Genomic DNA, 13,348 nt, shown 5'->3' with positions numbered 1-13,348 from the left:
GAATATGCTCCTGTGAGTCAATAATAATAATAGTAATAGTAATAATAATAATCTCTACCAACAAGAAATTAAAAAATGTGTTTGGGGGAACTTTTCTCTGTTAGTGAGGACTGAATACAGGAAAAACAACATCCTGCTATTATGCTATTAGAAGGATTCTGTTTGCTGGATTGTAGTTGCACTTGTCTAGCAATTGCTCAGAGCTTGGTGGGGCAGCCAGAGGAGTCCTCGTGATGTCAGTGATGGTAGCAGGAACCTCCTGAGACTGATTCATCTCAGACTCTCCTCTTAGTGTGGGTTGAACCACCCTTGGGAGGTGTTAATCTGCTGTTGGTAGAGGATGTGTAAATGTGTAGATGGCTAACTTTACCTTAAGGTGACTAAGACAAGATGAAGCGGTGGTGGGATCCATCTCCCCTATAGTTCCAATTTTTTGTGAGGATAGAGTCATAGAATCATAGAATCACTAGGTTGGAAAGGACCCACTGGATCATCAAGTCCAAGCATTCCCATCAATCACTAAGCCATGTCCCTCAGCATCTCATATCTGATATCTGAAGATATCTGATATCTGAGCAAGTCAGCCCAGTGGAATAAATGGGGATTTCTGTGGTGGGACTTACCTCATCTTGAGGAAGACATCCATATTGGGTCAGATGAATCACACCCTAGAAAAGCCCAGTGCTCTTCACTGACTCCTAGGGAAGTTTAGACAGTCCACAAACAATTCTGGCTCCCAGCCCTGTGCTCAGACACATGGCCATTAAGGTTTCTTCAGGGCAAATGATTGCTCAATAGCGGTGAATGCAGAGTGCAGGGTGTGCAGGGCGTGCCTAAACCCAGAGCTGAATCCAAGACAGATCCAGTCCCAAATCCCTGCAAGTTTTGGGCTGTAGCTGGTTTGGTAGGTGGTTCTGCTCTGACTTTTGTGATATCCTATTATAGATTGGTTATATACCATGTTTAGCGTTAGCAAAGTATGAGGGAGTTTGTTTGGTTGGTTCTTTTTTTTTTTTTTTGCAAACAGAGCAGTGGTAGATGATAAATGTGTTTAGTTCCAAAAAAAAAGGGAATTCAAGCCTGACTTTGGGTTCATGCCACAGGCTGTCCCTTGTCAACTAGCCACGATGAATAAGTCATTGGGACAGAAGTCCCCAAGGCATCTGGAATTAATGCACATCATCCGTGGACACAGGGGTGTCAAAACAACGCCACCCTAAAGTATTTCAGAAGCTAGGGGAAGATCTTGGGCAACCTTTTTGTTTTTTTCCACTTACTTATTTTGTAAAAGGGACCCTGTTTTTTTTTTGATGTAATCTTTACAAAACAAAACTCCAGCTCCATACAGTGTGAAGTGCTATAACAAATATTACTGATGACAAAACATTTCAGAGATCGTAGGTGCTCCTGAGTTATAAAAAAATCTGCCCTTTAAAAATGACTTCTGCCTTCACAAGCCACCTGGCCCCGTGCCATTCTACCACCTGTCTTGGTGACATTTGCTTCGTGAAAGATCCTGCTCTGTGTTTGAACTCAGCAAGCCTCCAGGAAAAGCGCTCTCAGCTACAGTGGAAGCTGCTATCTGGGAAATACAGATGCTATTTTATTTTTCAGGAACCTAGGGTTAGATTAATCCCTGGTAGAATTCCACAGACACCAGCAGGGATGCACCAGGAATGGCTGCTGATCCCATGTATTGGTTGGTTCATTCACATTCCAGGGTTTATTTAAGCCATATGTTTTGGAGTGCAACTGATGTAGGAAAGGAATAACTTTAATGTTCTTTGTGATGCTGGGTAGTTTATGTCTCATTTTAATGTCTCATTTTGTCATCTTTCATTTAAAAAGTGCATTGTGTATATATTTGCAAGCTTGATGAGAACCAAATAAGCCTGCAGATAGTGAGCTCAGTATATAATTGCCTAAATCTGCATCTGTGAAGAGTTAACCTCACTTATCTGATAGAGATGGATTCACCTTAGATTGAGGTGCTCGGAATTTGAATGTAAGATTTAATTGCACAATTACTTGTCATACCGTGTGAGAAGTGATCTTATGCTGCAGGAATGACCTCCACTCAGTTTTGGTTTTGTAGAGAATTGCTGATGGTCACAGTGTACTTAAGCTTAAATCAAGTTGAGGAGATTGAGCCAAGCTGCAAACTACTTCGAGAGAGTTGGGTCCCAGAGTGAAATTTCAGTGAGTCAGTATTGATTTCAGGACCCTGCATGCCTGTCCTTGGGAAGCTAATTTCTCAGCCTAAATCTACCTAGTCAGTATAGTTTATGTAGTGGTTCTGCAATCATTTCTCTGGCGTATGGGGTGGTAAAGGAAGATTTCTGCTATAATCACACAGCCCTGATATTTGTTCTCTCCCCATGAAATGTTCTCTCATTTCCTGAAATGTGTAATACACATATAGGAATTACTGTCTCCTTTTTCCTCCTTCTGTCCTGCCTCCAATAACTTCAGAGCTTTTTGCCTGTTTTAATCCATCCTGAAGGTCTGTTACGAGCCTCAGAAATCTTGGAGTTCCTGCCTGTTCCTGCTCAAGGCTGAACAGAGGGGAGAAACCTAATTAGTCCTTCCATCTAGGGAAGTATTTTCTCCAGCACATGTAACATTCCAGGCTATCTGCTGCATGTTCTTTTCCAGCTACATGGGATGAGGGAAAGACTGGGATTATTGAAAACAGGAGTAATATCTTTAGGAGACAGGAGTTCCAGGTCTGCTGCTTATTCCTCCAGCGTTGGCATTTGATGGCTTGAAAATTTGCATATCGTATCTGTGAGATAGAATTTAGAATGTCCAAACCTTTTACAGGGCTGTATGAAATGAAGCAAGATGTATGAAATAAATAAAACTAGCTGAGGCTCTTTTTGGAATGCACTAACTAGAGAGAACACTCTGCAAGCTAAAGCTAAGCCTCACCCATTTTTTAGCCATCACCGTTTTCAGATGCCTCTGCTGTGAAAGAAGAGGGATTAATGCGTGAGGAAGAGGTGCAGGAAAAGTTTGCTAGGTTAGAATCTCTACACCATTGTGGATGTAGTTGCAGGTCTTGCAAGACAATTCGTGTATTACCATCCCTGAGTTAGCTGAGATGTAGCAAATGACTGGACAAGTGCTCCAGCTGAACCTTAATCATAAAGTACATCTAGATTTAGGGGGATTGAAGGAAACCTGTTTCATTTTGCATTGCTATGGGACAGTTGATACATGTAGCTGCTTATTTGTGGTGCGATTCACCTGATTTGAAGTAGGTATCTGTGGTGTCACAGTCTATATTTGAGGTCTATTTAATTGAGGTAATGGAGTCAAAGGTGAAATTGTTTTTTCTAAGGTAGATGTGTTTGGTCAAATGAATGCACCCTAAATCCATTGATTTATATTGATTATATTCTTTTCACTGGCTCTGTATGGACCAAATGTTCAGACAGCTCAGATATGGCTGTACAAATTATAGACACCAAAAGTTAAGTGAGATGGATCCTGCCCTAGGTTTCACTACACAGAGTAACATGTCCTGCCTGGGGAGAGACCTTAACATGGGTAAATAACAGATCTGTCTTCAGGGGCTGTAAAGTGGTGGCCTTAGTGCAGATGAGAAGCAGGTCCAGTCAATCCAAACCACTTCTTATTGACAGAAAATGGCCAAGTGTACGTGCAGAAGAAGCCCACCATGTACCCACCCTGGAACAGCACTTTCGATGCCCATATCAACAACGGCAGGGTCATGCACATCGTCGTCAAGGACAAAAGTGCTGAGATGGTTTCAGAGACCACGGTGGAACTCAAGGTGCTGGCGGAGAGGTGCAAAAAGAGCAATGGGAAGACGGAGATATGGGTGAGCTTTGCCATCTCCTCTTGGAGGGTGTGATGGGGATCTGCTGTGGGACAGGGGAATACCTTGTGTCTGTGCCAGGCTGTGACTGCGACTGGCAGGGCAGCAGGAGCTGGCTGCCTTCCAAGGAATAATGTTGTGAGTCTACTTAGATATGACTTGAAGGAAAGACTTCCATGCATATCAGAAAAAAGAGAGCATGGCACATTTATATTACCTGCTGCTGTTATATCGAAGCATGTGCCCTGTGTTAACAAGGATTCTGGTTGAAGTGAACCGTGCCCATGTATTAATCTTTGTTTAGGAAACCCACAGGGGAAAATGGCTCTGTGAATGGCTAATTGTGAATTATGTTATGTCTTCTGGGGAAATAGCTTTAAACATTTAATCTGATATCAGGTAACTGAATCTGACTGACTTCAGAGTTATGTCAGAGGAACTCCTTGCAAAGCACTGGATATATAGTGGAGTAAATTTGAAGTAACAGTCTTCATAAGGATGCTAAATATATGGTTGTGTTCCCTGGTAGTCATCAAATCATGGAATAGTTTGGGTTGGAAGGGACCTTAAAGATCATCTAATTCCAACCCCCCCGTGATGGGAAGGGACACGTCCCGCTAGATCAGGCTGCCCAAGGCCCCATCCAACCTGGCCTTGAAGTCCAAGCAAGAAAGTTCTTGCTAATAGTCTTTAACATGTGGTATTCAGAAGCCATGCCATGATTAACAGTAAAGACGAAAGACATTTGGAGGGAAACTGATTTCCTGACACACATTTTTTTGTTCTATTTCTAATACCAGTTCTCAGGCTAAGCTGCTTGGTATAAGCAGAGAGTAGGAAAGTCAAAAAGGCCTTGGTCACTTAACAGACCTAAGAGCAAGATTTGGTAGATATTTAACAGATAACTTTGCAGGCTGAGAGTTGGGGTTGTTAGGGTTGTTCAGCCTAGAGAAGAGAAGGCTCTGAGGAGACCTTCTAGCAGCCTCCCAGTACTATAAGGGGCTGTGGGGAAGCTGGGGAGGGGCTCTTTATCAGGGAGTGCAAAGGCAGGATGAGGGGTAACGGTTTTAAGCCGAAAGAGGTGGGGTTTAGATTAGATGATAGGAAGAAATTTGTTACTGTGAGGGTGGTGAGGTGCTGGTACGGGTTGCCCAAAGAAGTCATGGATGCCTCATCCAGGCGTTCAACACCTGGTTGGATGAGGCTCAACTTGATCCAGTGCGAAGTGTCCGTGTCCATGTCAGGGGCATTGGAACTGGATGATCCTTAAGGTCCCTTCCAACCCAAACCATTCTATGATTCTGTGAACTTGGAAGGAATTTAGATAGTTAGGGATAGAATTGAAAACCAGAAGCCTTTGCTCAGTGTGACTCCAACCCCAGTCCTTAAAGCTATAAGAGGCAATACTTGGTGAGGAAAAAAGGGGGCATGTAACCTGGGGTGCTGCTGCTTCCAGCGTCGGTAACAGACCCGAGGTCAAGTGGAGTTGGGAAACTCAGGTCCTGTTGACTCCTAGTCTAGGAGCAGCTCCTTTGAATTCCTTTTTGGTCACTCCCTCATATCAGTTATAACTTGGGGAAGGTGGTCCCAGATACCTCATCCTGCAAGGGCACTGTTTCACCTGGCAGGTAGAGAGGTAACCTTGCTCAGGCTGTCCTGGAGGTGGATGGGGAAGGTACTGTTGTGGTTCTCAGGATGAAGAAATCCTTGAATGTGGGTCTTATCCCTAGGCAAGTGGATTCAAATTTTCAAAGACATCTATGGCCAGAATTTCAACTGAGCAGGAATTTCCATGTCCAGTGGGAAACCCCCCACAAAATGCCTAAGTAAGCTTGTAGCATCATTCATATTGATTTTAATGGAAGTTAGACTTAAAATCATAGAACAAATTAGGTTGGAAAATACCTCTAAGATCATCAAGTCCAACCATCAGCCCAACACCACCATTCCTGCTAAACCATGTCTCAAAGTACCACATCTACACACTTTTTGAATATATCCAGGGATGGAGACTCCACCACTTCTTGACTTGCAGAACCAAAGGTTTGAGTAACCCAAAAATTAGTGTTCATTTGCATTCATCAGTTCCCACTGGGAAAAGGAGATATCTTCACAGAATCACAGAATAACCAGGTTGGAAGAGACCCACCGGATCATCGAGTCCAACCGTTCCTATCAAACCGTTCCTATCTTGAGTGATTTGAAATTATTGTTGCTTCATTGAATAACTTTTTAATGATTGCACTGGTCTTTTTATCTTGTTTTTCACTTCTCTCAACCAGCTAGAACTGAAACCTCAAGGGCGAATGCTGATGAATGCAAGATACTTCCTGGAAATAAGCGGCAAGTGATTTTGTTAATTGATAGGTGTGATTTATGGTTATGTGGGGCAGACTTGGTGTCGTCACCAAAAGCAGTGCCTGTGTTATTTATTCATAGGAACTCTCATAACGGTTTGAAAAAAATCTCCAGAAAAGCAATTTTTATTGTACAGTGGGAATGACTGTTGACTGTTCCTCTGTGATTTTTGGCTGTTTTACCACTAAAATAGTGTATTTTCTCATTATACTAAGCAAGACAGAGTAGATACATAAGGAGCCAGCTCCCTCTGATTCATTCCACTTGTGTGTATGCACGTAACATGTGCCGTGCTGTGCATTATAGTGCAGGTGTAAAGGTTGGGATAATATTTATAGTGGAAAACACTAAGCACACTTGTTAGTTGGGCTTTTAAGATTAAGGGCAATCTAGGCAAAAGAGGAAAAGATCCTATGGAGTGATTCATTCGATCAAATGCAGGTTTCTGCTGGAAAGTGGGCTGAGTCACTTACTGGGCTCTACTGAATGGTCCAGCTAGACCTGCAGGGACATGGCAGCAGAATAGGGACACACCATCATTTACGTGTTCCCTGGGAACCAGACTGCACCTGCAGAGTTTGGTATGTTTGATGCATTTTGCTTTGTTGGAGAAGATGGATCGCAATCCAGATGCTTAGTCTTATTCTCCTGTCTTTGGTGCCAAAATTATCGCACCCTTAGATGTGGGGTGAAGCTGTAAGGTGTAGCTGTCTATAAGGACTTCTCATTTATAGAGACATGGAAGTACTGGAAGCAGCTAATAGCAGATCCATACTGATATTTTCTTCATCCATTCCTACCTTTAATTCAAAACAGGCTGTTGTTGCCTCCTTCTATGTTGTAAGATAACAGAGAGGCCAAAGCATAGAAAATGCAGATTGTGTTTGTATTACAAATAGCAAGATCAGCATCAAATCATGCAGAGGGCTGGTTTGCACAGAATATCTATATAACTTGCTGTGTAATGCATGAGTAGAACAAAACAGAAATTGAGAGTGAGATATTGTGTATACATCTAGTTTTGTAGACACAAGCACCTATATAAATAGCATGTGTAGTCAGAATTTGTTTGTTTGCTATTGTGAAAGTTTAAATTTGAACTGTGAGTAATGGGGTGGACACAACAAAACAAGTGTTGGCATGGAAAAATAACAAGAAAAAGAATATCCTAGGAACACACATATGTGCTTATTCACACCCATGTACATGTACACATAAAGGATTCAGTTAAATACCCATATATATATATACACATATATTTATGTATGTGTGTTTATGAGCACATATAGATAATAATAATTATTTTTTTAATATAATTTCATCTTTTTTTTAGGGTATGGTTCTTCAGTTCTATACAAAGTTGGAATTTTATGTTTAACTGCAAATTCTCTCTCTTCGGAAATTTCTGGTCTACATTTCAAAAGTAACATGAATATCCAAAGAAGCTCAGAGTCCCAAGTTCAGTGTGATTTTAGTGTCCCTGTAGTAATGATAGATAAAACCAAAAATCCAGACAAGCCTTACAGGGGTTTCAGAAAATGGAATTTCTTAAGAATATACATTCCCATGAGTGAATCATCAGCGTCAGTCACTTAGGATTTTGGCAGTTGCATCTTCTCAAGGTTCCTAATCAGGGCAGGGTACCCTAATTAATCTGTTTCCTTTCCCCTCAGATGCGAAGGACCTGGCTGACTGTGAGACTGAAGGCTTTTTCTCCTTGCACCAGCGCAGAGGAGCCATCAAACAGGCCAAAATCCATAATGTCAAGTGTCACGAGTTCACAGCCACCTTCTTTCCACAACCCACCTTCTGCTCTGTCTGTCATGAGTTTGTATGGTAAATGAAAACGGATCTGTGCATTTTTCCCTTTTGACTCTAGGGACCTGCTTCTCCAGTGAATATTTGTCCTCCCACTGTCAGTAAAGGCAGCAGGACTGGACCCTTGACATCTTACATGTGGAGTTACTGCATCACTTCAAGGATGTGGTTCACGGTTGTAATTCCAACTGTGAGAATTCTTTTACTTTTTTAGTTTAATTTTTATAGATATTTTTGTCTTTGGCCAAATGCTCAGATGTTTCTTGTCAGCTTAGGTTGCTATTTGGATATTGTGAAGCTCAGAATGTGAATACCTGCTGAAAAGGCGGTGAAAAACAGAGAATTACTCCATGGTTAGATTGAATGAAGATATTGAGATTAGAGAAGTTCTATAAAGACTGATAAAAAACAAAGCTGTTTTATTCTGTTTCTTTCATAAATGTTGCTCTCTTTTCTTCTGTGGGGGCTTTCAGAAAATTCAAAATTAACCATTTCTCTGTTTATTTCAGGGGTCTAAATAAACAAGGCTATCAATGCAGACGTAAGAAATTTTTTTTTTTTTTTGGTGACTATCTTTTTTTAATTGATCTTTTATTAGGGCATTTTTTTATTAACTCCATGACACACTTATTCCTTCAGAATGTAACGCTGCCATCCATAAGAAGTGCATTGATAAAGTAATAGCCAAGTGTACAGGATCTGCAATCAATAGCAGAGAAACAATGGTACGTATTATTATTTGGTTGCTTTTAAAAACCTTGGGTGTCATTCAGATCTCTCCTGAATTGCTGTAAAACAACTTCTGACATAGCAAAAGATGCTACTGAACTAAAAGCAATGTGATCTGATCTGTGCCCTTTGTTTTTTATGTTCCCGGTGGTTTCATTACCTCCTACTTGTGAGTTACTCAGATGCAGCCATTGAATAAGCAGTTGCTGAATCAGGACTGACATTTTTCTAGTGTATGAAGTATAACTCAGAGGAAAGTCATGGACATGAGGTAGAGATTTACTGGAGGAAACTCTTCACTATCCCACGTTAGGCAAAACGCCACATTGAATTTTCAGAGCAGTATTTTAACATTCCACCCTGTGTTATCTGAGATTTCAAAATAGTCAGTGGAAGATTAAGCATCTCTGCTATTATTCATTTTTTTTTTTATATAATAAGACTTTTTTTTGGTGGGCAAAAGTGGAGCTTTAACTCTTGATGGGGCTCTACCCTTTTACTTAATTGTGTCCCACAGCTGCTCTTTGCTTCCAATCCCATCCTGGCTGCTGTTCTCCTTTTACAGTCTTTAGAGATGAGATTCATCTCACCTGCCTTCTGACATCTGCAGGGTAGATGTACCCAACTTTGTCATTGCCTTTGACTCTCTGTATGCTAAAAGAGGAAAAATAGATCCTTCCAAAGAATAATTCATGACAAAAAATGTTGACATCCGTTTCAGGATGAGATTAATAATTTTTAGTAGTACTCCTTTATTTCCATTGAGCACCAAGGGAATCTGAGTGCGTAGCTGAGATGCAAGCAGCTATCAGGTCAGATAAATAAAGCCCTGGGATTAAATTACTCTGTTCCCAGTGTGTCTCACAGATACTGTTTATTGATATCTGGCTTTGCATATCTGAATGATAGATTGATAGATGGAGAGATAGATAGTTTTCACTTGATAGTCGTACCCAAGGGTAAAATGGCAATAGACAACCCATCTTCTGTGATACAGGCTTGGAGGCTGAGGGTTTTCCATGCAAAGCTGGGGTGGAGGGGAATGAATTTCCAACACAGCTTTTCTCTTCCAGTTCCATAAAGAGAGGTTCAAGATAGACATGCCTCACCGCTTCAAAGTCTACAACTACAAGAGCCCAACTTTCTGTGAGCACTGTGGCACACTCCTCTGGGGCCTTGCACGGCAAGGACTGAAATGTGATGGTGAGTTCCTGGTGTATGTGGCACAAGCTCATCATGGAAGTGGGATGTTGTCTTTAAAGAGTTGCAAGCTTAAGAAATAAATCTGATTTATCATGCGTCTCCATGAGACCTGTATGAGACAGCAGCCAAGGTGGTAGTCCAGGGGACTGTTCTTCAAGGAGGACCACTGTCAGCGTATAGAAAGAAATGTGATCCACGAGACTGAAAACTCACTTCCCAGAGAGGCAAAGAACATCTCAATGTCCTTTGATGTTCCAAAATCACTCCTAGTATCGAATTTCATGCTCTTATTTCCACTGTCAGACAGACCCAAGACACTTCACCATCTTCATACATCAGTGGAGAAAACCTGTTCTGTGATATATGTTTGTCTATGAGTCCGTGGAGTTTGGTAGCCTGTAACTGCAAAGACTGATGGATGAGCAAATGCAACCTTTTGCCCAGAAGAAGATATAAAAATCTCCACAGAGAACCAAAAGCAACCTGAGTGCTACCTCATGAGACGTAAATGGTTCCCAGGCCTTGAGCTGTTTCTGTGGCTGGTCTCTGCCCTTGGCCAGCAGCAGCTCATGTTCCTGTCCAACCAAATGTCAAACCCTTTACAGCCTAGCTATCCTCTGTTATCCTGACACCTCTTGTTCTTTCTTTCAGCATGTGGCATGAACGTCCATCACAAGTGCCAGACAAAAGTAGCAAACCTTTGTGGAGTTAACCAGAAACTAATGGCTGAAGCTCTGGCAATGATAGAGAGCACCCAGCAGGTAAAAACTTTTGAGCTGTGAATGACCTGGAGGAAGGATGGTCAATTACTGTGTTTTTGTTTCAGTGCAAGAAGTAAGGGCATTAGATGGTGCATTGTGAGAAACCAGTTCAAAGCAAAGTGTAGGAACTGGATTCTTCATGGAATAAGTAGTTAAAATCCTCATAGCAATTTCTGGAGAACAAAAGTTTTGATGTGTTCAAGTGACAGTCTTCAGTGTTCATGGGAAAGAAATTCATTCAAGACTAGTAGAATAATTAATTCTGTTAAAAGGACTACCTTTGAATCGGTGAATCGGTGAGCAGCACATCTCTGGAGATACGGAGAACATTCTGAGGAGAGAGAATACTCTGAAGTGGCTGGAGGACTTCCCCTATAAGGGCAGGCTGGGAAGGTTGGGCTTGTTCAGTGTAGAGAACTGAAGACTCCAAGGAGACCTTATAGCAGCCTTCCAGTACTTAAAGGGGCCCACAGGAGAGATGGAGAGTGACTCTTTATCAGGGAATGCAGGGATAGGATGCCTATGGCAGGAGTATTGGAACTGGATGATCTTTAAGATCCCTTCCAACTCAAACCGTTCTATGTTTCTATATGACGATTTTGCGTGCCTGCACTCTTCTTAAATCTTTACCCACTATCTACTTGACCTCTACTGCAGATAGAACAGGACTTGGATGAGCTCTTGCCCTGATTCAGTACAGTTGTATTTACGTGATGTTCTTAACAGAAGTTGTGTAACAGGAACTAGAACAGAGTGAGAGGGACTTGGTTTGGTCCTTTTGCTGTCACTACCTTGCTCCATGGTTGTCATTTAGCAGTTTCTCCCATGACTCTCTGATCTGTTTGGAATGAAACTCCCCAGAGAAGAGACTCTCATAAAGACACATGAGACCTAGGACCTAGATGCTACTCTCATATAAACAGTGTATGAACGCAGAAAAATTAATTAAAAAGAAGGCAAAATAGCTTGTCACAAGCCCAAAACTATAAAAGATTTTAGAGTCACTAGCTCAAAATCAGGACTGTTTTAACACTTACCAGCTCTTAAGTAACCTCTTTTCAGGTAGTTGTAGAGAGCGATAAGGTCTACCCTCAACCTCATCTTCTCCGGACTAAGCAGCCTCAGTTCCCTCATAATACTTGTGCTCCAGACCCTTCACCATCTTCGTTGCCCTTCTTTGCACAAGATTCAAGATGTGTCATCAGTGCCAAGCACAGGGAGACAATGCCTTCCCTACTTCTGGTGGCCAGACCTTTGCTGATCCAAACCAGCAAGCTGTTAGCCTTCTTGGCCACCTGAGCACACTGCTGGCTCATGTTCAGCTGGCTGTCAACCAGCACCCCAAGTCCTTTTCCACAGGGATGCTTTCCAGCCACTCTTCCCAAGCATGTGGTGTTGCGTGGGGTTGTTGTGATTCAAGGGTGTCTCATCACGCTTGAATCAAGACAAACTCTTGCCTTCTGCAACAGAACTCCTGTACAAGGAGTTCTTTAGAGTGACATCCAGACACTGTACAAGGATGAGCCTGCAGCATGTTCCAACTTGTAGTATTTTCTAGATTTCTCTTCAAAGAGGACTATTGCAGGCAGTTGTTCATTAAAATGCTCTTTGTGTGGATAGCCATGGATTCAGACGCCTGCACAGAAGAGGGGAGTGGCAGTACAAACTCCTGTTGACACCCACACACATCCTGCAGAAGGCTGTGGGTTTCTTTAGGTTAACAAACCCTTACACATTGGGTACAGAGATGCTCCTCTCATAAGCAAAGACATCTGCTAGATCTTGGCTTGAATGGCAGTCACAGTCAAGAAGCAATAGTAGCCATAAGCTCAAAACGTGTGGCTCAAAAATAATTTACTGTTTTCTGTAATTCAGGCTCGCTCTCAGCGTGACACTGAACAGATCTCCAGGGATGGACCTCTTGAAATTGGCTTTCCAGTTCCTGTGAAGGAGGTAACACCACTTCAGGCATTACCAGCATCTACAACAGGAAAAAAAGGTAGTTTCCCTTAGTGAAATGGAACAGGAGACTTTGATAATATTTCATTTTGTATGTGGCTAGGTAGAGGTGACAAGGGTGGGAAACTTATTAGCCAGTGAATCTTTCATGCATCTTACCAGTCTAGAGCAAGACGTAACTCTTCTCATCCCAGGATATCAACAACTTCTGCCAGCCACATCACTTGAGCATGAAAGATAACCTGGATCCCAACCTGGCTCCTTTCTTCTCTATAAACCTGCCATCCCAACTTCTTTCATTAGACTCACACGGGTCACATAAAAGGTCATTTCAAGACCCCACCAGCTCTATGGTATGCAGTGTCCCTTGAAGAACCATATACAGCTGCAGCAGACCTATGATAGCACTGACACAATGTTTTTCTGTGTCTTAAAATGCACCCATCAAAAAGGAAAGGGAAGGGGAGGGAAAAAATGAGAGTACAAGTGAATCAATACTTGAACCGAGCAAGGACTGGGACTGTGGGTCCTTAGTTCCAGCCATAACCAAGGGTCAAGGGGAGATTCCAGGACCCAATGTCATCTACTTTCCCAATGAACGTTAAAACTATGTGGAGATAATATCCTAGAAACTGAATGTTAAGCAAAATGTTAGAAAGTTGAAGCACAGCAGAGA

At 42.0% G+C, this 13,348-nt stretch overlaps 1 protein-coding gene across 2 annotated transcripts in view; it reads left to right on the top strand.

The window, feature by feature from the left end:
* The window catches only part of PRKCQ (protein kinase C theta), a 65,410-nt gene that overhangs the window by 22,721 nt on the left and 29,341 nt on the right, over window positions 1–13,348 (top strand). For both annotated transcript variants that reach the window (XM_069860034.1, XM_069860116.1), the window contains 8 exons: window positions 3,648–3,847; window positions 6,127–6,187; window positions 7,876–8,038; window positions 8,530–8,561; window positions 8,660–8,745; window positions 9,823–9,952; window positions 10,604–10,713; window positions 12,589–12,712. In XM_069860034.1, coding sequence (XP_069716135.1) covers window positions 3,648–3,847; window positions 6,127–6,187; window positions 7,876–8,038; window positions 8,530–8,561; window positions 8,660–8,745; window positions 9,823–9,952; window positions 10,604–10,713; window positions 12,589–12,712 — 906 coding nt within the window. The remainder of the gene's footprint in view (window positions 1–3,647; window positions 3,848–6,126; window positions 6,188–7,875; window positions 8,039–8,529; window positions 8,562–8,659; window positions 8,746–9,822; window positions 9,953–10,603; window positions 10,714–12,588; window positions 12,713–13,348) is intronic.

The sequence above is a fragment of the Phaenicophaeus curvirostris genome, chromosome 1 (genome assembly GCF_032191515.1).
Source record: "Phaenicophaeus curvirostris isolate KB17595 chromosome 1, BPBGC_Pcur_1.0, whole genome shotgun sequence".
In the NCBI taxonomy this organism is placed as follows: Eukaryota; Metazoa; Chordata; class Aves; order Cuculiformes; family Cuculidae; genus Phaenicophaeus; species Phaenicophaeus curvirostris.
Note: the sequence above shows the minus strand (reverse complement) of the source record. Positions and strands in the feature narration are given on the sequence as shown.